Source organism: Balaenoptera borealis, assembly GCF_965194805.1.
Source record: "Balaenoptera borealis genome assembly, chromosome: 8".
In the NCBI taxonomy this organism is placed as follows: Eukaryota; Metazoa; Chordata; class Mammalia; order Artiodactyla; family Balaenopteridae; genus Balaenoptera; species Balaenoptera borealis.
The window spans coordinates 56,204,099-56,226,632 of record NC_138865.1 but is presented as its reverse complement, the minus strand read 5'-3'; the positions used below and the strand labels follow the sequence as shown (position 1 = coordinate 56,226,632).

Below are 22,534 nucleotides of genomic sequence, written 5' to 3'. Positions count from 1 at the left end.
GCCCCTGTGTTGGAAGCAGGGAGTCTTAACCACTGGACCGCCAGGGAAGTCCTATACATAGATTTTTGTGTGAACATAACTTTTTAATTCTTTAAGGTAGATACCCAGGAGTAGAACTGCTGTGTCAACATATGTATAACTCTGTAAGAAACTGTCAAACTGTTTTCCAGAGTGGCTATACCATTCTTACTCCTACCAGGAATTCATATGAGCCAGTTGCTCCACATTCTTTTCAGCACTTGGAGTTGCCATTTTTTTTAAGACCATTCCCATAAGTGTCTACTGGTATTCCATTGTAATATTAATTTGCATTTCCCTAATGGCTAATGGTAATGATCTTTTCATGTGCTTATTTGCTGTCTTTATATCTTCTTTTACGAGTGTCTCTTCAACTCTTTAGCTCATTTTTAAAAGATTGATTGGTTATTAAACTAATTAAACAATACTTGTTCTTTATATATTCTGTATGTAAGAACTTAATCAAATATATGATTTGAAAATATTTTCTCCCAGTCTGTAGATTGCCTGTTCATTCCCTGAACAATGTCTTTTGCATGACAAAATTTTCATTTTGATAAAGTCCAACTTACCAATTTTTTTCTTTTATGGATAATGGCTTTGATGTCATACCTAATAACTATTTTTCTGACCTGACGTCACAAGTATTTAACCTATGTTTTCTTCTAAAAAGTTTTATTTTTAGCTCTATGATCCATTTTTAGTTAATTTTTGTATAAGGTGTGGGTTATAGGTTAAAGTTCATTTTTTACAAAGATATATGCCCAGTTGTATTAACATCATTTTTGAAAAGACTATTCCTTCTCCAATAAAGTGCCTTTGTAACTGTCAAATATCAGCTGACTATATTTCTGCAGGTCTATTTCAAGACTCTTTATTTTGTTCCATTAATATGAATTCCTAAACTTTTGTGAACCCCATACTGTCTTGATTTCTGTAGCTCTCTAATAAGTCTTGAACTCAGTGTAAGTCAAATAACTTTATTGTTTTTCAAATTGTTTTGGCTTTTCTCATCGCTTTGCTTTTCCATAAAAGTTTTACCTATAAAAATAGGTTTAAAAATAGCTATAACTACCAAAATCTTGTGGGAATTTTGACTGGAATTGTGCTAAATCTATAGATTAATTTGGAGCGAATTGACATATTAACCATGTTGAGTCCTCTATTCTATGAATACTTAATTTGTTGAGATTTTCTTTTATCAGTGTTTTGTAGTTTTAGCATGCAGATTCTGTATGTCTAATACTGTTGTTAGATTTGTACAAAAGTATTTAATTTTTGGAGCTATTATAAATGATATTATAAACTTTAGTTTTGGTTTCTACTTGTACATTGATAGTGTATAGAAATAATTTACATTTTTACATGCTGACATTATATCTTGCATTATTGATATGTTACAGCTAAGTCTACTATGTTATTATTTATATTTTCTGTTTGTTTCCTCTGTTTCTCTTGTCCTTGCTTCCTATGTGTTACTTGAACATTTTTTTAGAATTGGTTTTTATTTATAAGGTTTTGGAGTATATCTCTTTGAATAAGTTTTTTTTTTTAGTGTTTGCTCTCAGTATTTTACACACATAACTTATTATAGTTTATTGGTGTCAACATTTTACCACTTCAGGAATGTAGCAACCTTACTTCTATCTGTGTGCTTTTACCCTCCTCCCTTTATAATATGTTGTCTTAACTCTTGTCTCTAAATACATAGAGAAACCTATTAGTTGATGTTACAATTTTTGCTTCAGCTGTCAAATATTATTTTAAAACTTCAAAAGAAGGGTAGCCTATTATATATTTTTTCTTTTCCCAAGTTTTCTTCTTTTATCATTTTCTTTCTGTTTGAAGAGCTTCTCTTTAGACCTTCTTTTAAGGTAGGCAGCAAATTCTCTAAGTTTTCCTTTATCTAAAATGTTTTCACTTCACCTTCATTCGTAAAGGATATTTTCACTGGATAGAGAATTCTAGGTTGGCAGTTTTTTTTCTTTGGCACATGAAGGATATACCACTTCTTTCTGGCCTCCATGGTTTCTGATGATAAATACACTGTTATTTGAATCATTGCTCCCTTAAAAGTAATACATCATTCCCTCTAACTGCTTTCAAAAATTTTTCCTTTGTCTTTTCTTTTTAAAAGTTTGATTATGACATGTCTTGGCATGAATTTCTTTGGGTTACTCTTCTGGGAATTCTCTAAGTTCCTTGAATCTCTAGGTATGTGCCTTTTGTCAAATTTGGGAAATTTTGGTCATTATTTTTTCAAATACTTTTTTCAGCCCCACATTCTATTTCTTCTGCTCTGGGACTCAATTGACATAAATGTTAGATCTTTTAGTATTGTCCTACAGGTCCCTGAGGCTTTGTTCATTTTATTTTTCAGACTATTTTATCTCTGTTTTTCAAATTGGGTAATTTTTATTGTTCTGTCTTCAAGTTCACTGTTTCTTTCCTCTTTTGTCTATCATCTCTGCTATTTAGCCCTTGCAGTGAAGTTTTTTTGTTTTGTTTTGTTTTTTGGTTATTGTGATTCGTAATTCTAAAATTTCCACTTGATTCTTCTTTATATCTCTTATTTGCTGAGACTTCCTGTTTTTTTCAAGATCATTCATAACCGTTCATTGGAGCATTTTAATCATAGCTACTCTAAAATCCTTATCAAGTAATTCTGACTTGTGTGTTACCTTGGTGGTATCATTTCTTAGTTATGGTTTCTCAATCAAGTTGAGATTTTCTTTGTTCTTGGTACGATAAGCAATTTTCAGTAGTCTCTTGGAAATTGGAGTATTATGTTTTGAGATTCTGGATCTTATTTAAATCTTTTACTTAGCAGACCTCTGATGACATCATGCCTGAGGGAGAGGGTCACATTGTTACTGCCTGGAAGGGGTGGGAGTCTTAGCTCCTAACTTGAGCCCTGCTGACATTACATTGAAGGGAGTGTGAAGGGGTGTCTCATTACCACTTGATGGGCATGGGAGTCCAGGCTTCTCACTTGGCCTTCAGTGTTAGAGACAGCAAGGCTTTTTTTTTTGTTTTTCTCCCTCTAGTGGTATATGGCTAGAGTAGGGGTGGTTATTGTCAATAAAATTTCTGTCCTGTTAGTTTGTCCCTTTCCTGGTTCTTTGGCTTGAGAGAGCAGACTTTCCTTGAGACATTTTGTTTGTGTCTGTTAGCATTTCTGGATCATGAGTTTCTCCAGTACTTAGTTTCAGATATTTACGAGCAAAGAAGAAAACCAGGGAACTTATCACTGTGAGTTGTTTTTCTAGTGCTGTTCCTCTACTCCTAAGATCCCTATCCTATTCTTCTTCTTTTCTTTGCGTTTCAGAGTCTTCTTGTATTTGTTTTATGTACAGATATTTCTCAGCTATTGATGACGTTCTGTCCCAATAAACCCATAATAAGTTTAAAATATCATAAGTTAAAAATAAGTTAATATACCTAACCTACCTGACATCATATCTTAGCCTAGCTTACCTTGAATGTGTCAGAACACTTACATCTGCCTACAGTTGAGCAAAATCATCTCACACAGAGCCTATTTTATAATAAAGGGTTAAATATCTCATATAATTTACTGACTAGTGTACTGCAAGTGGAAAACAAAATGGTTGTATGGGTGCAGAATGGTTGCAAGTTGTAAATGGCTGTTTACTTTCATGATTTCATGGCTAGCTGGGAGCTGCGGCTCTCTGCAGCTGCTGAGCATCATGCGGGAGTATTGCACAGCATATCACTAGCCCAGGAAAAGATCAAAATTCAAAATTCTAAGTACAGTTTTTACTGAATGCATATTGCTTTCGCGCCATTGTAAAGTTGAAAAGTCATTGTCAGGGACAATGTCATTGTAAGTCAGGGACCTTCTGTATTGTGTTCAGGGTTTTTATATTTAATTAATGGGAAGAATAGGGATAAATATGTCTACCCCCTGTCAGCAACCAGAAGTTTCAGCTGGCTCTTCTATAGACCAGGCACACTTATTTTTGTGGCATACAGCAGGATCTAGTTTAATAATACTCAGTCCTGACTGTTTAAGGAGTAAGATTTATCCCTATTTATACAGTAATAACTATCTTTAAAATATAAGGTTAGAAAACATTAAAAGAAGATGTCTACTAAAACTACTTTTAAAACAAATTTGAATAGTACTTCTAAGACCAATCTTAAAAATTGAGTTAATTTTTAAAGACCCTGATAAAAAATTCTGTGGCAACTGTAAATCCAATCCAATCATAAAAGTTGAGTTAACTTTTCAAAATCCTAATAAAAAAATTGTGTGGGGCTTCCCTGGTGGCGCAGTGGTTGAGAATCTGCCTGCCAATGCAGGGGACACGGGTTCGAACCCTGGTCTGGGAAGATCCCACATGCCGCGGAGCAGCTGGACCCGTGAGCCACAACTACTGAGCCTGTGCGTCTGGAGCCTGTGCTCCGCAACAAGAGAGGCCGTGACAGTGAGAGGCCCGCACACCACGATGAAGAGTGGCCCCTGCTCGCCGCAACTAGAGAAAGCCCTCGCACAGAAACGAAGACCCAACACAGCCAAAAATAAATAAATAAATTTATTTTTAAAAAACAATTGTGTGGCAACTCTAAATCAGGTTTTAAAATATAATTAAAAATGACACTACCACTGACCTATATTACAGGTGTTTTTACCACTGAGTATGGTCAGAGTTATTTGTTGGGGCTGTAGTATGGAAATCTGAGGGCTTGAGAAATTTGCATGGAATATAGTTCCTATAATAATTCATTTAGATTTATAAACTACATCTACTTATTATATCATAATGATATCTTAAAAGACTAAGAACTTAGTAACATATGAACTAATAAATTGGCTGGTTCCTTCGGTATTTATCTAACAAATATTCATATCTTCATTTATTTATGCATTCAATATTTAAACAATATAGTTTAGAACTAGGCACTAAGCTAGGAACTGAATATGCAGTGGTGTACTGAAGAGTACTAATTTCAAACTCTTAACGAGGTTTATTCTAGGGGCAGCTGCCGTGTGCTGATGAGGTGAAACCACTCTTTGGTATGCTAGATAGAAAGAGGCAAGGAAAGCTTTCAGATATGCCTGTAGGCTCATAGCTTTTTCACTTAGTTGAGGATGTTGCCTTACTGACACTAAGTTAGATTTACGAACCAACAAAGTCGTGTTAACATTCTGCTAAATAAAAACATTAGTATATAAGTATTTGTGTACATTATTTCTGAGTAGTGATATAAAACTATAAAAGGGGCTCAGGTGCCACAGGGTATTAAGCTTTTTTTATATAGCCAATCCAGCTTGTCTTTGATAGGAACCCTAGAAGTCAAGGGAAGGTGTGCAGTCATTCACTGTATGTTTTCTGTATCCTTGGCTAAATAAATCAGGAGCTTGCTGTAGGTGGGGTAGTTTTGGTCTTTTTATGCTAATCTGTATTCTGTATAAAATGCTGCAGCTAGGCACTCTGCTAGACACAGGTACACAAGGAGAAATAATATGCCACCCTTTTTATCAGGATCTCACAGCTTAGCAGGGAAAACAAGCAAATTATGATAAAAACTTTTAATAAGGGAATAGTATTGGCATAAAACAGGGAAAATGGCATTATGATTTGTCCGTTTGCTCAAACCAGAAACCGAGGGGCTTATAATTGATTTACTCCTCTATCTGACCTCCTTATAACAGTCCATACCAAATCTTAATGATTCCACATCACAAATATTTCTAACTTCTGTATGGGAATGCAAAATATTTGCAAAGAATTACTGATGTTTTCCCTAGTTGATGCTGAGTAGTGAACTTGTTGATGAAGGTAGTTAGAGTTGGGGGTCAATTATAAAGGAGTTTAGAATTTGTGATTAAAAACTTGTTTATTTTATAGATATAGGGAATTTTACCCTCTAAATAATAACTAAAATCTTTATTTCAGTGATCTTTTGATCATTTTTTTTAATGATGAAAAGTAAACAAGCTGTAGATCAGTGGCATAACCCAGGATGGAGTACTTTTGTCTCTTAAGTTTAATATTAAATATATGTAGGTTGTAATTTCACAGAATATTTTATAAAATTCAATAATAATTTCTTGAGGAGTTAAAATCAAAATATCATGGTAGGAAATTTCAGCTATTTTTTTCTTCTGCAAAGCAACTCCCTGTCTTGCTACACAAGAATATATATATTTTTTCCATATGTAGAAATGAAGATTTTAGGGACTGCATTTCTCTAACATGATTTGGAAATAAAATTCCTAGCCAAAAAATGTCTGCTAATCATGACATATTTTGAAAACAAATGTATTTTTGGGTAACCATTAACAATGTACAAATTACATATTAGTTTTATTTTAAAGCATACAATTCAGTGGCATTTAGTACATTTAACATGCTGTACAGTGGGTTCTTTCCATTTTTTCCTCTTCTTTCTCTTTCCTTCCCTTCCATCTGGCTAAAATATAGAAATGGTTTGTACTTTTGTTTTCTGTATAATCAGCCTAAATCATGGGGGATATAATATATTTTTATTGCAGTAAAATATACAAAACGTAAAATTTACCATTGTAACCGTTTTTAGGTATAGAGTTCAGTGCCATTAAATACACTAACATTGTTGTACTACCATCACTGCCATCCATCTTCAGAACTTTTTTATCGTCTCAAATTGTAACTCTGTACCAATTAAATAATAACTCCCCATTCCCCCTTCCCTCAGCACCTCTTTCTTTTTTCTGTCTCTATGAATTTGTCTATTCTAAGTACCTCATATTAGTGGAGCCATTTTTCTTTTCGTGTCTAGTTTATTTCATTTGTGATAATATCTTTAAGGTTTTCCATGTTGTAGCTTGTGTCAGAATTTCTTTTCTTTTTAAGGCTGAGTAATATTACTCTGTATGTATATACCATGTGTTGTTTATCGATTCATCTGTTGATAGATATTTGGGTTGTTTCTGCCTTTTGGTAGAATATAATAATATTTTTGTTGTATTTTCATTGTATTTTGCTGAACAGTTAACAAGATTGTTAGCTAAGAAAAAATATCATTTTGTATTTATTGACAGATATTTCACTGAAGTAAATGGCAAGTATATTTTTGAGTTTTATTTTCTAACTCCAGAGATTAATTTTTGATGTTGATACTTTAAATGTTTTTCATACATATGAGACCACATACATATGGTATTTATTTTTTGAGGTCATATATCTTAGTCCATTTGGTCTACTATAACAAAATACCACAGACTGAGTAGCTTATAAACAACAGAAATTAATTTCTCACAGTTCTGGAGGCTGGAAGTCTGAGACCAGGATGCCAGCATGGGCTGGTGAGGGTCTTCCTCCAGGTTGCAGACTTCTTGTCTTATCCTCACACTATAGAAGGGGTGAGGGAACTCTCTGGGCTTTCAGTACTAATCCCATTCATGAGGGCCCCACTCTCATGACCTAAGCACCTCCCCAAAGCCCCACATCCTAGTACCATCATCTTTGGCATATCCTTTACCAGAGCCTTGTTTATCCCTATTCATTAGAATGACCCTTTTGGGTTCTTTGTTGAGTACCCCTGGTGTTCAGCAAGATTCTTCTCTCTATCTGGTCAGAGTTCAAATGTCTCCCAGTCCGTAAGAGCTCTGGGAATAGTTCTGTTTATAGCTCTGGTTGTTCTGTGCTTGCCTCAGTGAGTTTCATACTATGCGTGTGCAACAAAATATTCAGCCACAGACTCAAAAGAGTTCTTATGCAGATTTCTGCGGTTCCTTCTCTTTGTAGCTTCCTTCTCTCTGAGTACTGTGCTTTACAAATTCCAAACATTTCAGCTTTCCCAAACTCCAGTCTCTTTTTCTTCAACTCAGTGAAGACCCCCTCTCCCTACATCATGATCTGGCAAGTGCCTCCTGGCAGAAATCTGGACTATCCTTAGGGCTCTCTTTGTTGATTTCCTTTCTCTCAGGGATCACAGCTCTTTGTAGCCTATTGTCCAGCTTCTGAATACAGTCACCTCATATAATTTGTCCAGTAAGAAGTAGATTTTGAATTGTGGTTCCCATACCAAACAGAGTATCAGAAACACCACAATAAATGGGTAATGAATGAGAGTCAGTAAACAGCCAGTGTCCACCCTGTATGGGGGTGCTTGGGCACTGACTCTTTCGAAGTCAGCCACTTTCCCAACACCCATCAAGATGTGGTTTGTTGGTGCCTAGGTTGACTCAAGAACAAGGTGGTCCCTAATGTTTATAAATGCATCATAGTAAATGTAGGGACTGTGTGAATTCTTCCTAAAAAAAGCCAAACTGTAAGCATAGAATACCTCTAAAGAAGCATGAAATAACGTTTCTAACAACTGTAGCCCTGTGTTCCACTGGATTAGTGATCTGAGAGCCAAGGAAAACTAAGTTGAGATGAGCTACATCTGCTTTTTCTTCGTGGGGCCATCTTGCTACATTATGTTCTATGTTCTTAGCAAAACAAAGCAAAAACCTAATTTAGACTTAATCACTTTGTAGATGGGTATATATGTGTGCATGTATGTGTGCCCTTCCCATCAGTCTGTAACCTAAGTTGCAAATGTATAGGATCCCAATTTATAAACTCTTTATATGTGTGTATTTATGTTTATTTGAACAAAAATATAACTATATGTATCAAACTGTAAACATCAATTTTTTCAAGAAGTAAACTACTTGTTTTGTTTTTTTACTTTATATACCTTTTTATTTGAATTATTATAAGAATTGTATTTATTATTTTGTTGAGTACATAAAAGTTTAGAACTGTTGTATCTTCCTGGTAAATCATTTCTTTGACTATTATGTAATGACCATATTTATCCTTAATATTGTTTTTTTCTTAGTGTATATTTTATTTTTTATTGTGATTACATTTTTAATTTCTTTTTTTGTCCTCTTCTGGTTTGTAAATTTTTGATGTGTTTTCCAGTCTTTAAATGTTTTTTCTTGAAATTTTAACATGGATCATTTATTTGACCATCTGAAGTTTGTCAGTATACCTCTGTTCTCCTTTCACAATACAAAGATCTTAAAATGCTTTAACTCTGATCCTTTCCTTCACCTAACATCATTTTGTTGTTCAGAATTTTAGTTCTACCTTCACTTAGGTATTATGATTGCTTTGCTTAATAAATATTTGCTTACTTCCATGTACACATTTACACGTCTTTCATCATCATTCCCTATTTTGTTTCATACATTGCTTTTGAGTTTGTTTTCTTCCTAAAATCTATTCTTTAATAGTTCTTTCATCTAGGATCTATGGATAGTAAACCATGGAATGTGGAAAACATTACTGATTTTCCATCTGAGTTTTCTTGTGATATCAGAAGTCTACTGCCATTCCTGAGTTCTTTGTTAGTTGATTTTTTCCTCAATCTTTTGATTTTAGAGTTGTCTCTTTTTCTTTGGTGTCCTTCAGTTTCAGTATGTTTCTAGTGTGAATATAGTTTTATTAATTCTGTTTTCAATTTTTGATACTCTCTTAATCTGTTAATTAATCTTTTTCATCGGTTCTCAACTTTCAGTCATTGTATGTTGAATATTTTATCCCCATTTTCTTAATTCTCTCTTTGAATAATTTCTGCTAGATGCTTTCTGGCATTCTCATTCCAACACACTTTATATATAGTTACTATTTCCTTCTGTTTGTTTCTTTGTGTTGTCTTTAATTTTACAAATTTTCATTAGCTTTGTCTGTGTGCTATTTAACCCATCCACTGAGTTTTAAATTTCAATTATTATGTTGTTATTATTATCTTTAGTTGTCTTGTTTATTAGCATTTCTAGATATAGTATTTGGTTCTTTTTCTTATTTGTCTTCTCTTGTATCATAAACCCCTGTTCTTTTTAATATGTGTTTATCACCTCTTTTTCCTTTTTGTCACCATTTTTAAAACTCTAATTTTGTAAGAACTCATTTTGAATTATTCTATTATCTTTTTTTCCTTGCTGTACATTCTCCCATTTTGAATGGGGTGATATTTAGACTGTCTTTCATGGCTTTGAGCGTATTCATATTTATTCTTCTCTGCAAACCTGACTTCTTTGAGAATTATTTTCTGTGGTGGTTTTCCTCCTGTCCATTCTCTCAGTTGTAGACACCTCTCTAGTGGATGATTGTCTGCCTGAACTCTCCAGTGTACATGGCCATAAACCAGTTTTTACATTGCTGTCATTTCTTCAGGTCTCTGCGAATGTATAATGGCTCAATTTTGAAACCAGTAATATAGACTTAGGATCCTAATCTCACATGGTTGACTCTGTCTTGCTCTCAGACTAGGGCAAGAAGCCTCTTTTTAATGGAACTTCAACCAGATGAGCCTGGATATTCAGGTATTCATTCAGCAAAATTTTGTCTCCCAGCTTCCTGCAGTTAGTCCAGTTTTGTCTCTCAGCCCTGAAGGGCCTTGCACATAAACTTTCATCTCCACTCGGGTCTCAAGGTCTGAAGTCTCCATGGGCAGTATTTGATCCAGGTCTCTTGTCATGGTAGCTCAATTCCGTTTTACTAGTAAGGGGCTTTTGTTTTGTTTTTTTTTAATGAAAACCTTTTATATTTTGGTAATTTTTTTTTTTTTAAGATTGATTGATTGATTGATTGATTGATTGATTGCTATGTTGGGTCTTCGTTTCTGTGTGAGGGCTTTCTCCAGTTGCGGCAAGTGGTGGCCACTCTTCATCGTGGTGTGCGGGCCTCTCACTATCGTGGCCTCTCTTGTTGCGGAGCACAGGCTCCAGACGCGCAGGCTCAGTAGTTGTGGCTCACGGGCCTAGTTGCTCCGTGGCATGTGGGATCCTCCCAGACCAGGGCTCGAACCCGTGTCCCCTGCATTGGCAGGCAGACTCTCAACCACTGCGCCACCAGGGAAGCCCCTAGTAAGGGTTTTTTGTCTTTACTTGGCATCTAGACATTTACTCTCTTGGCTTTCAGTGATATGTATTAACAATTTTATTATTATTTTACATAGCGTATCTGTTAGAAAATGATCTGGTAACTCGATAGATGATTTTTTTAATTATACAGTTTATGTTTTACCTATTTAGCATGTTTATTTAGACAAAGTTAAAAATCAGTTGAAACATTTTACCTTCCAGATGCTCATTAAAATTCAATTTTAATTGTTAGGATTTGTTAATATTAATATACTCTAGCTTTTATTTTACTACTGTCTAATTCATGTATTTTTAAAATATTTTTGCCGCTTTTATATGTTTGCTATATTATTCCTTAACTTACACATTTAAAATAATTGTTTATTGTGTTAATTTTCATAGGATGAATCTTCAAGAAGAATTGGATAAACTTAAAGTACATATGTCTGTTGATAAAGCAACAATACAAGAATTGAATACATTTATGGCAGAGAGAAGAGAAGGTAATTTTTTGTGAGGATAAATGTTCAATGTAAGCAGTTTAAAATTATCCAGTTATTTATTTATTTTTTAAAATTAATTAATTAATTAATTTATTTTTGGCTGTGTTGGGTCTTCGTGTCTGTGCGAGGGCTTTCTCTAGTTGTGGCAAGCGGGGGCCACTTTTCATCGTGGTGCGCGGACCTTTCACTATTGCAGCCTCTCTTGTTGGGAGCACAGGCTCCATACGCGCAGGCTCAGTAGTTGTGGTTCACGGGCCCAGTTGCTCTGCGGCATGTGGGATCTTCCCAGATCAGGGCTCGAACCCGTGTCCCCTGCATTGGCAGGCAGATTCTCAACCACTGCGCCACCAGGGAAGCCCAATTATCCAGTTCTTTATGTTTTACTTTCATTTTCTTCTAAGAATCTCACCCTGTTCCCTCTCTTTCCACTGCTTTACTCACTCATATCTCATTAACATTTTCACCTTTCATGAGAAAATCAAATAGAGAGAACACTTAAAAGTCAGCTTTATAACTTATTAAAATTTTTAAAGAAATATTTGATAAGGAGAAAATATTCATTTTTACTATTCATTGACAAAGTTTTACTAGGTGTGTTTGTCCAAAGTTTTATAGGTAATATAGAGTTATTGATAATATAGAGGTACTTTCTATCAATAATTCATTTATATTTTTATATGACATTACATTTTTCTGGAAGTCATTTAGTTCTCACCTGGAATCACAATCTTAGAGCTAGAAGGAAACTTGGAGATCTGCAAATCTGAAGCCTGCCTCACCCCTAGCCTGAGAGTGTTGAGTAAAAGGGGATGTATCTATTTCAATTGCAAATTATTCCTTTGTTAAAATCAAGATTACTGTATTTACAATATGACTTCAGTCCATCCTCAGATACCTCATTAAAAAAAGTAAATAAGGTTGATATGATAGAATTTCTTCTTATTTAACCTTTCTACAGCTTAATTGTTACCACTGTGCTTTTTAGGTGTTGACAGTTTATACTTAATAATTCAATTAATAATTTATACTTAATAATTTGTATGTAATATTTAAATTTTTATGTATCACTCATCTGGAAGTTGTCCCAATTACTTTGTTGTTCCAGTTGCTCTTATTTAGTTCACTAGTGACCTTGTCAAGGCCAGTATTTGAATCCTTCTTTACACCATTGATTTATATCATATTTTATGCTTACTCCTTCATTGAGTTCTTTTTTTTTCCCATAGATCAAGGCAATGATCATTAATGACTACTAAGACCATTGGGTGAAAAGCTGATGGGGCCTTTTTTTTAATTATTCTTTTTTCTTTTTCTTTTCTTTTTACCTTTTGACTCCCTTCAGCCATTTCTTTTTTTTTTTAAACTTTGGGTTTGTTTGTTTGTTTGTTTGTTTGTTTGTTTATTTATTTATTTATTTATTTATGGCTGTGTTGGGTCTTGTTTCTGTGTGAGGGCTTTCTCTGGTTGCGGCAAGTGGGGGCCACTCTTCATCGCGGTGCGTGGGCCTCTCACTATCACGGCCTCTCTTGTTGTGGAGCACAGGCTCCAGACGCGCAGGCTCAGTAGTTGTGGCTCACGGGCCTAGCTGCTCTGCGGCATGTGGGATCTTCCCAGACCAGGGCTCGAACCCATGTCCCCTGCATTGGCAGGCAGACTCTCAACCACTGCACCACCAGGGAAGCCCCAGCCATTTCTTTTATAACCTCTGGCCACAACCAATCTGTTCTCTGTATTTCTGAGCTTTTTTATTTGTTTCTTTGTTTGTTTAGATTCCACATATGAAAGGCATCATATGGTATTTGTTTTTCTCTCTCTGACTTATTTCATTTATCATAATGTCTGTGAGGCCCATCCATGTTGTCACAAATGGCAAGATGTCATTCTTTTTTGTGGCTGAATAATATCCATTGTGTATATGTATACATGTATCACAATTTCTTTATCCTATCATCCATCAATGGACACCTAGGTTATTTCCATATCTTGGCTACTGTAAATAATGCTGCAGTGAACATTGCGGTGCATATATATTTTCACGTTAGTGTTTTCATTTTCTTTGGATAAATACCCAGAAATTGCTGGATCATATGGTAGGTCTATTTTTATCTTTTTGAGGAACCTCCATATTGTTTTACAAAGTGGATGCACCCATTTACGTTCCCACCGATAGTGCACAAGGGTTCTCTTTTCTCCACATTCTCACCAAGATTTGTTACTTCTTGTCTTTTTGACAACAGCCATTCTAAAAGGTATGAGATGATATCTCAGTGTGGTTTTGATTTGCAGTTCCCTCATGATTAATGATGTTGAGCATATTTTCACATATCTGTTAACCATCTGTACAGGCATATCTAGGAGATTCTGCGGGGTTTTTTCCCAGACCACCACAATAAAGCGAATATTGCTATAAAGTGAGTCATGTGATTTTTTTGGTTTCCCAGGGCACAGAAAAATTATATTTACACTATATCATAGTTTATTAAGTGTGCAATAGCATTATGTCTAAAAAATGAATGTACCTACCTTAATTAAAAAATACTGTATTGCTAAAAAATGCTAACCATCATCTGAGTTTTCAGTGGGTCATAGTCTTTTTTGCTGGAGGAGGGTTTGAAATATTGGGAGAATTACCAAAATGTGACACAGAGACACAAAATGACCAAATGCTGTTGGAAATGGCACTAATAGACCTGTTTGACAGAGGGTTGCCACAAACATTCAATTAGTAGAAAAACACAATATCTGCAAAGAACAGTAAAACAAAGCACAATAAAACAAGTTAGGCCTGTATGTCTTCTTTGGAAAAATGTCCATTTAGATTTTCTGCCCACTTTTAAATTGAATTGTTTGTTTTTTTGTTATTGCATTATATGAGTTTTTAAAATACATTTGGATATTGGCCCATTATCAGATATATGATTTGCAAATAGTTTCTCCCATTCGGTAGGTTGCTTTTTTATTTTGTTGATGGTCTCCTTTGCTGTGCAGAAGATGTTTAGTATGATGTAGTCCAACTTATTCATTTTTACTATTGTTGCTTTTGCTTTTGGTGTCAGATTCAAAAAATCATCCCCAAGATCTAGGTCAAGGAGCTTACTGCCTCTGTTTTCTTCTAGGAATTTTAGGGTTTCAGATCTTATGTTCAAGCCTTTAATACATTTTGAGTGAATTTTTGTATATGGTATAAGATAGTAGTCCAGTTTCATTCTTTTGCTTGTGGCTGTCCAGTTTTCCCAACACCATTTAATGAAGAGACTGTCCTTTCCCTATTGTATATTCTTGGCTCCTTTGTTGTAAATTAATTGACCATATAAGCTTGTTTTTATATCTGGGCTCTCTATTCTGTTCCATTGGTGTATGTGTCTATTTTAGGCCAGTACCATACTGTTTTAATTATTAGCTTTGTAATATAGTTTGAAATCATGGCATACATGATACCTCCAACTTTTCTTCTTTCTCGCATTGCTTTGACTATTTGGGGTATTTTGTGGTTCCATCAGATTTTAGGGTTATTTGAATTTGGTTTTTTTTTTTTGAAAAACGCCATTGGAATTTTAATAAGGATTGCATTGAATCTGTAGTTTGTTTTGGGCTGTATAGACATTTTAACAGTACTGGTTCTTTCAATCAATGAGCATGAAATATCTTTCCATTTATTTTTGTCTTCTTCAGTTTCTTTCATTAATGTCTTGTAGTTTTCAATACACAGGTCTTTCACCTCCTTGCTTAAATTTATTCCTAGGGATTGTTTTCTTAATTTTTCTCTGATAGTTCATTCTTAGTATAAAGAAATAGAACAGCTTTTTGTATATTGATTTTGTATCCTGCAAATTTACTGAATTTGTAAGTTCTTACAGTTATTAGCAGTTCTAACAGTTTTTGATGGAGTCATTAGCGTTTTCTATATCATGTCATCTGCAAATAGTGACAGTTTTAGTTCTTCCTTTCCAGTTGGATGCCTTTTATTTATTTTTCTTGCCTAAGTGACTGTCTAGGACTTCCAATAGTATGTTGAATAAAAGTGGTGAGAATGGGCATTTTATCTTGTTCCTGATCTTAGAGAAAAAGCTTCCAGCTTTTCCCCATTGAGTATGATATTAGCTGTGGGCTTGCATATATGGCCCTCATTATGTAGAGATAGATTCCCTCTGTACCCAGTTTTTTGAGGGTTTTAACCATGAAAGGATGTTGAATATAGTCAAAAGATATTCCTACATCTGTTGAGATGATCATATGATTTTTATCCTTCTTTTTGTAATGTGGTGTATCACATTGACGGATTTACAGATGTTGACCCATCCTTGAATCGTTGGAATAAATCCCGCTTGATCTTAGTGTGTGGTCCTTTTAGTGTATTGTTGAATTTTGTTTACTAATATTTTGTTGAAGACATTATATCTATATTCATCGGGAATATTGGCCTATAATTTTCTTTTCTTGTGGTGTCCTTTTCTGGTGTTGGTATCAGGATAATACTGGCCTTGTGAATTGAGCTTGGAAGAGCTCCCTCCTCTTATATATTTTGGAAGAGTCTGAGAAGAATTGGTATTAATTCTTCTTTAAATATTTGGCAGAATTCATTAATGAAGCCGTCTGGTCCTGATTTTTGTTTGCTGGGAGGTTTTTGATTACTGATTCAATCTCCTTATCAGTTATAAATCTATTCAGAGCTGGTTCTTTAAAAAGATAAATAAAATTGACAAGCCTTTAGCTATACTTACCAAGAAAAAAAGAGAGAGAACTCAAATAAAATTTAAAAAATGAAACAGGAGATGTTACACCTGATACCACAGAAATACAAAGAATCATAGGAAAATATTTTTAACAAATATTTTCCAACAAATTCCACAACCTAGAAGAAATGGACAAATTCCTAGAAACATACCACCTACCAAGACTGAATCATGATGGAATAGAAAATCTGAACAGAACAATTACTGTATGTTTGTCTGTTTCTCCCATTAGGTCTCTTAATATTTGCTTTCTATATTTAGGTGCTCTTATGTTGGTGCATGAATATTTACAAATGTTACATCCTCTTGTTGGACTGACCTCTTCATCGTTATATAATACCCATCTTTGTCTCTTCTGACAGTCTTGTCTTAAAGCCTATTTTGCCTGATGTAAGTGTAGCTTCTCCAGCTTTCTTCCGGTCTCCATTTGCATGGAGTATCTTTTTCAATCCTTTTGTGTTCAGTCTGTGTGTGTCTTTAAATCTAAAGTGCGTCTTTTGTAGGCAGTATATAGATGGGTCTTGTTTTTTTATTCATCCAGCTACTCTATGTTTTTTGTTTGGAGAATTTAGTGCATTTACAGGTAAAATAATTGTTGACAGGTATGTGTATATTGCCTTTTTGTTCATTGTTTACTGGCTGTTTTTGTAGTTCCACCCTCTTCCTTTATTCTTCTCCTACTCTCTTCCTTTTTGTTTTAATGACTTTCTTTAGTGGTATAAATATACTTATATTCCTGTCTGTTTACCTTTTGTGTGTTTATTGTAGGTTTTTGCTTTGTGGTTACTAGGAGACTTACATATAACATCTTATATCATGAGGTATAAACATTAATAAATTTCTGGTTTTCTCTTGCTAATCTGTCTTTTATTATAGGGGTCTGACGTAAATTGACGGAAACTTAACTTTTTAAAAAAATTTTATTTTATGTTGGAATATATTTGATTTACAATGTTGTGTTAGTTTCAGGTGTACAGCAAAGTGATTCAGTTATACGTATACATATATCCATTTTTTTTCAGATTCTTTTCCCATATAGGTTATTACATAATATTGAGTAGAGTTCCTTGTGCTATATATAACACTAGGTCCTTGTTGATTATCTGTTTTATATATAGTACTGTGTAAATGTTAATCCCAAACTCCTAATTTATCACCCCCCACCTTTCCCCTTTGGTAACCATAAGTTTGTTTTTGAAGTCTGTGACTCTGTTTCTGTTTTGTAAATAAGTTCATTAGTATGATTTTTTTACATTCCACATATAAGTAATATGATATTTGTCTTTCTCGGTCTGACTTACTTTACTTAATATGATAATCTCTAGGTCCATCCATGTTGCTGCGAATGGCATTACTTCATTCTTTCTTATGGCTGAGTAATATTCCACTGTATTTATGTACCACATCTTCTTTGTCCATTCCTCTGTCGATGGACATTTAGGTTGCTTCCATGTCTTGGCTATTGTACATAGTGCTGCAGTGAACATTAGGGTGCATGTTCTTTTTTTTTCTGGTTTATCCCACTTTTAATAATATTAAGATTAATTAGGAACTTCAGGTGGTTTCAGCCTAATCCCTCTATTATTAAATTCCCAATCAATGTTTCATTTAATGGTTTTAGCATCCATTCGTTATTGTTACCAAATTTCATTATTTCATTTGGGGTTGCAACACAGCAATTTTCTGATTTTAGCATTTTTTGTGCACTTTTTATCTGGAATTCTATAAAGAAGAATATGGATAACTATTTGGCTATCCTGAAATACAGTTTGTACAGGAAAGGCAGGAAAAATCTTGATTATTCCTCTTTACCAATTTTCATTTGATGACCTAGCATCCTCCAAAGGTGATCAATGAGTTGGTGGCTTTTGTTAGTGTTAGAAACTCAGAACTTTTGTTGATATATTTAAAGTTTTTTTTATCCGTTGAAGGCATTATTCTTTTTGATATTCAGATTGTTCCATCTTAGGTCAGTGGGAGCCTTCATAATATATTTTGTTTTGTGTATTTTTATTTATTCTGGATTATTCTTTTTGTAAAGTTTTTATTGGAGTATAGTTGATTTACAATGTTGTGTTTCAAGTGTACAGCAAAGTGAATCATTTATACATATACATATATCCACTCTTTTTTAGATTCTTTTCCCATATAGGCCATTACAGCGTATTGAGTAGAGTTCCCTCTGCTATACAGTAGGTCCTTACTAGTTATCTATTTAATATATAGTAGTGTGTATATGTCAATTCCAATCTCCCAATTTATCCTTTCCCCACCTTTCCCCCCAGAACCATAAGATTGTGTTCTACATATGTGACTCTATTTCTGTTTTGTAAATAAGTCCATTTGTATCTTTTTTTTAGATTCCACGTGTAAGTGATATCATATGTTATTTGTCTTTCTCTGTCTGACTTCACAAAGTATGACAGTCTCTAGGTCCACCCATGTTGCTGCAAATGGCATTATTTTGTTCTTTTTATGGCTGAGTAATATTCTGCTGTATATATGTACCACATCTTCTTTATCCACTCCTCTGTCGATGGGCATTTAGGTTGCTTCTGTGTCCTGGCTATTGTTAATAGTGCTGCAATGAACCTTGGGGTACATGTATCTTTTCGAATTATGGTTTTCTCTGGATATATGCTCAGGAGTGGGATTGCTGGATCATATAGTAGTTCTACTTTTGGTTTTTTAAGGAACCTCCATACTGTTCTCCCTAGTGGTTGTGCCAATTTGCATTTCCACCAACAGTGTAGGAGGGTTCCCTTTTCTCCACACCCTCTCCAGCATTTATTGTTTGTAGACTTTTTGATGATGGCCATTCTGACCAGTGTGAGGTGATACCTCATTGTAGTTTTGATTTGCATTTCTCTGATAATTAGTGATGTTGAGCATCTTTCCATGTGCTTTTATGGCCATGTGTATGTTTTCTTTGGAGAAATGTCTATTTAGGTCTTCTGCCCATTTTTGGATTGGGTTGTTTGTTTTTTTGATATTGAGTTGCATGATCTGTTTTTATATTTTAGAGATTAATCCCTTGTTGGTCGCTTCATTTGCAAATATTTTCTCCCATTCTGTGGGTTGTCTTTTCATTTTGTTTATGGTTTCCTTTGCTGTGAAAAAGCTTTTAAGTTTAATTATGTCCCATTTATTTCTGGTTTTATTTTCATTACTCTAGGAGGTAGATCCAAAAAGATATTGCTGTGATTTATGTAACAGTGTGTTCTGCCTATGTTTTCCTCAAAGAGTTTTAAGTATTCAGTCTTAAATTTAGGTCTTTAATCCATTTTGAGTTTATTTTTGTGTATTATGATGTTAGAGAATGTCCTAATTTCATTCTTTTACATGTGGCTGTACAGTTTTCCCAGCACCACTTAGTGAAGAGACTGTTTTTTCTCCATTGTATATTCTTGCCTCCTTTGTTGTAGATTACTTGACCGTAGGTGCATGGGTTTATTTCTGGACTTTCTGTCCAGTTCCATTGATCTTTATTTCTGTTTTTGTGCCAGTACCATACTGTTTAGATGGCTGTAGCTTTGTAGTATAGTCTGAGGTCAGGGGGCTTGATTCCTCTAGCCCCGTTTTTCTTTCTCAGGATTGCTTTGGCTATCTGGGGTCTTTTGTGTTGCCATACAAATTTTTAAATTTTTTGTTCTAGTTCTGTGAAAAATGCCATTGATAATTTTATAGGAATGGCATTGAACCTATAGATTGCCTTGGGTAGTATAGTCATTTTGATGATGTTGATTCTTCCAGTCCAAGAACATGGTATATCTTTACATCTGTTTGTGTCATCTTTGATTTCTTTCATCAGTGTTTTATAGTTTTTCTGAGTACAAGTCTTTTGCCTCCTTAGGTAATTTTATGCCTAGATATTTTATTCTTTTTGATGTGATGATAAAAGGGATTGTTTCCTTAATTCTTCTCTCTGATCTTTCATTATTAGTATATAGAAATGCAAGAGTTTTCTGTGTATTAATTTTGCACCCTGCAACTTTTGTTGGTGTCTCCCAACAACATTTTTATATCCAGCTTGTGTTAAGTAGAAGTGAAATATAAAGGAAAATAGATTTATGGGGAACCTTGTGCAAAGGGGCTTGTTATGAATAACAGAAAATAATCCTCTCACCTCTATCACTCATGAAATTCCAAGGACTTTAGAAGCTCTGTGTGGGGAGCCAGGGAAAAAGACCAAATATATATTTCTTACTGTATGTTATGGCAAGTACCCTCTAAAGTAATATTCACTTTTCCTAAAAGTGAGGAAAAAATAGTAATATTGATGCCAAAAACTCGGCCTCTGTGCCCTGGTGCCCAATTGAATCTCAGAGACAGAGTTTTGGGTGAAGTAGAAAAGAATAGCTCTATTGCTTTGCCAGGGAAAGGGGAACACAGTTGGCTCCTGCCCTTGAAAACCATGGGTCCCAACCTGGGAGGATTTGGTGAGGACTTTTATAGCAATAGTTCAGGGGTGAGTTTGCCGATAAGACTAGGGTGTGTGCAGGGCCTGCACTCCTTTAATCTGGTCTCAGGCCATCTCTTGATGAGCTTCTATGGTTCCTTTAATCTGGCCTCAGCGGGTCTTCTCTGGAATGAAGAATGCTAACATCTTCCATTTGTTGGGGGTTTTAGTTCTGTAAAGAGCTTAAAGATACTGTTGTGTGTATCCCTTGAGGTGAAACCAGGATCCTGCCCCAAGGCTGCAGTATTGTTTCTTGGCTGCTCCTCCCTTGTCTCTGCATCCCCTCCCTTCCGTGATTAGCAACTGTTTGAATCTGCCCTTTGGGACTCAGGGAAGGTTATGGAGGCTGGAGTCTGTTCTCTACAAACAAGGAACAGGGGACGCAGAAAGGCTTTCACACCCAGGAGCCTCCAAAGGGTCCTGCTTGGTTTCAATATTTTTTAGGAAATTGCCAATACACAAGATACCTATTCTCCTTTCTTTATATCCCAAGTTGATACAATCACAAACAGACCTTTAAGATAGTGTAGGAAGCATCATATTAAGATGAGTAAAAATATAATTGTAGGGGAGGAATAAGAATTTTCCTTCTACCCTTCTGAGTTCTTAGCTGAAACCCCTATAATAAAAGACAGATTAGCAAGAGAAAACCAGAAATTTATTAATGTTTATACCTCATGATATACACATGGAAGAAACCCAGGGAAGAGTGAGTACTCAAAGAGGTGGCTTTAGAATTCAGGATTACATACTGTCTTAATAGGGAGAGAGGAGGAGGGATGTAGGCCTCTTAGGGGAGAGTAAATGATTTTAGAAAAGATGAATGGGCCCGTAGAAGACTAGCTGAGAGGAGTGATAGTTTGTAATAAAGCTTGTCTGGGTGTAGAGTGGACTTCTAGTTTCCTCTCCTGTGATAAGAGTTAATCTTCTCTGGTTGATGAAACTTTAGGGGAGTGGGTAATAACACTCAAGTTCCTTCTGGAGGGTCTTCTGGCAGATAAGGGGAGTTCAGAGAAAGCCTCTCCCTGCATTTGCAGCTTTCTAAGTTCCTACTGCTCAAAATAATCAATATACCAAAGTGGCATATATTAGGCTGGCATATTCTGCAACCTCTTATAATGATAATAGATTTTTAATAATAATTTGTTAAAATAGCTAAAAGAGAATCTAAAAGAAGGAGAAAAAGTTGCAGAAGAACTTACATTAATTTATAATGTAATCTAGGAGAACTGAGTGGACCAAAAAAACATAAGCAATAGAGAAAAATGTTTAAACAACTATGAGTAAGCAAAGTTAAAAGTTAAAAAGAAAAAGTGGAGAGAGAAGAAACTCCTGAGAAAGAATATAAATCAGAACGAATTTGTATAGTGGTAAAAATAAAAGTAAAGCATTTAAATCCACAATTTTTAAAATAAATTTCCAGTAAGGTGAAGCATATTCTCACACATCCACCAAAGGACAAAAACAGAACTGTACATTTCTAACTAGGTCCTCTTGGTTCACTTCCCAAATCCTGAGATCCTTGAAGGGGAAGGGAATCAAGGGGCAGAGAGTTGGGTCTTTGTTTCTCTCCATGGCCTGGGCCTAGCTGCCATGTATTCTGTATAAAACGTGTGAAGGTGAGAAACAAAGTTTTCAACAGAAAACCACAAGTGAACATGGTCTTCCAGTCCACCAGGGAATCTTGCACACACCTAGGAGCACAAAAGCAGCAATCAAATTCATTTTTAAATCAGTCTTCAACATTTATATTGTTGGAGTTATTTAGCTACTTTTAGCACTCTACAGTCTTTGAATATAGAACTATTTTCTTATTTTTAAGTGTAAATATTTTACTTAGAGCTATAGCAGATATTTAAATGACTAGAACAGATGAATTGTATTTGCATATTATTTCTATATTGCTGAAAGAGTTTTGTAAATGAATTCAGCACCATGGTGTTCAGGG

The 22,534-nt window shown here is 34.8% G+C and overlaps 1 protein-coding gene across 6 annotated transcripts in view; it reads left to right on the top strand.

Annotated features, from left to right (window-relative positions):
- CNTLN (centlein) overlaps positions 1 to 22,534 on the top strand; it is a 371,323-nt gene that overhangs the window by 206,052 nt on the left and 142,737 nt on the right. For all 6 annotated transcript variants that reach the window (XM_082401583.1, XM_082401582.1, XM_082401581.1 and 3 more), the window contains exon 13: positions 11,294 to 11,394. In XM_082401583.1, coding sequence (XP_082257709.1) covers positions 11,294 to 11,394 — 101 coding nt within the window. The remainder of the gene's footprint in view (positions 1 to 11,293; positions 11,395 to 22,534) is intronic.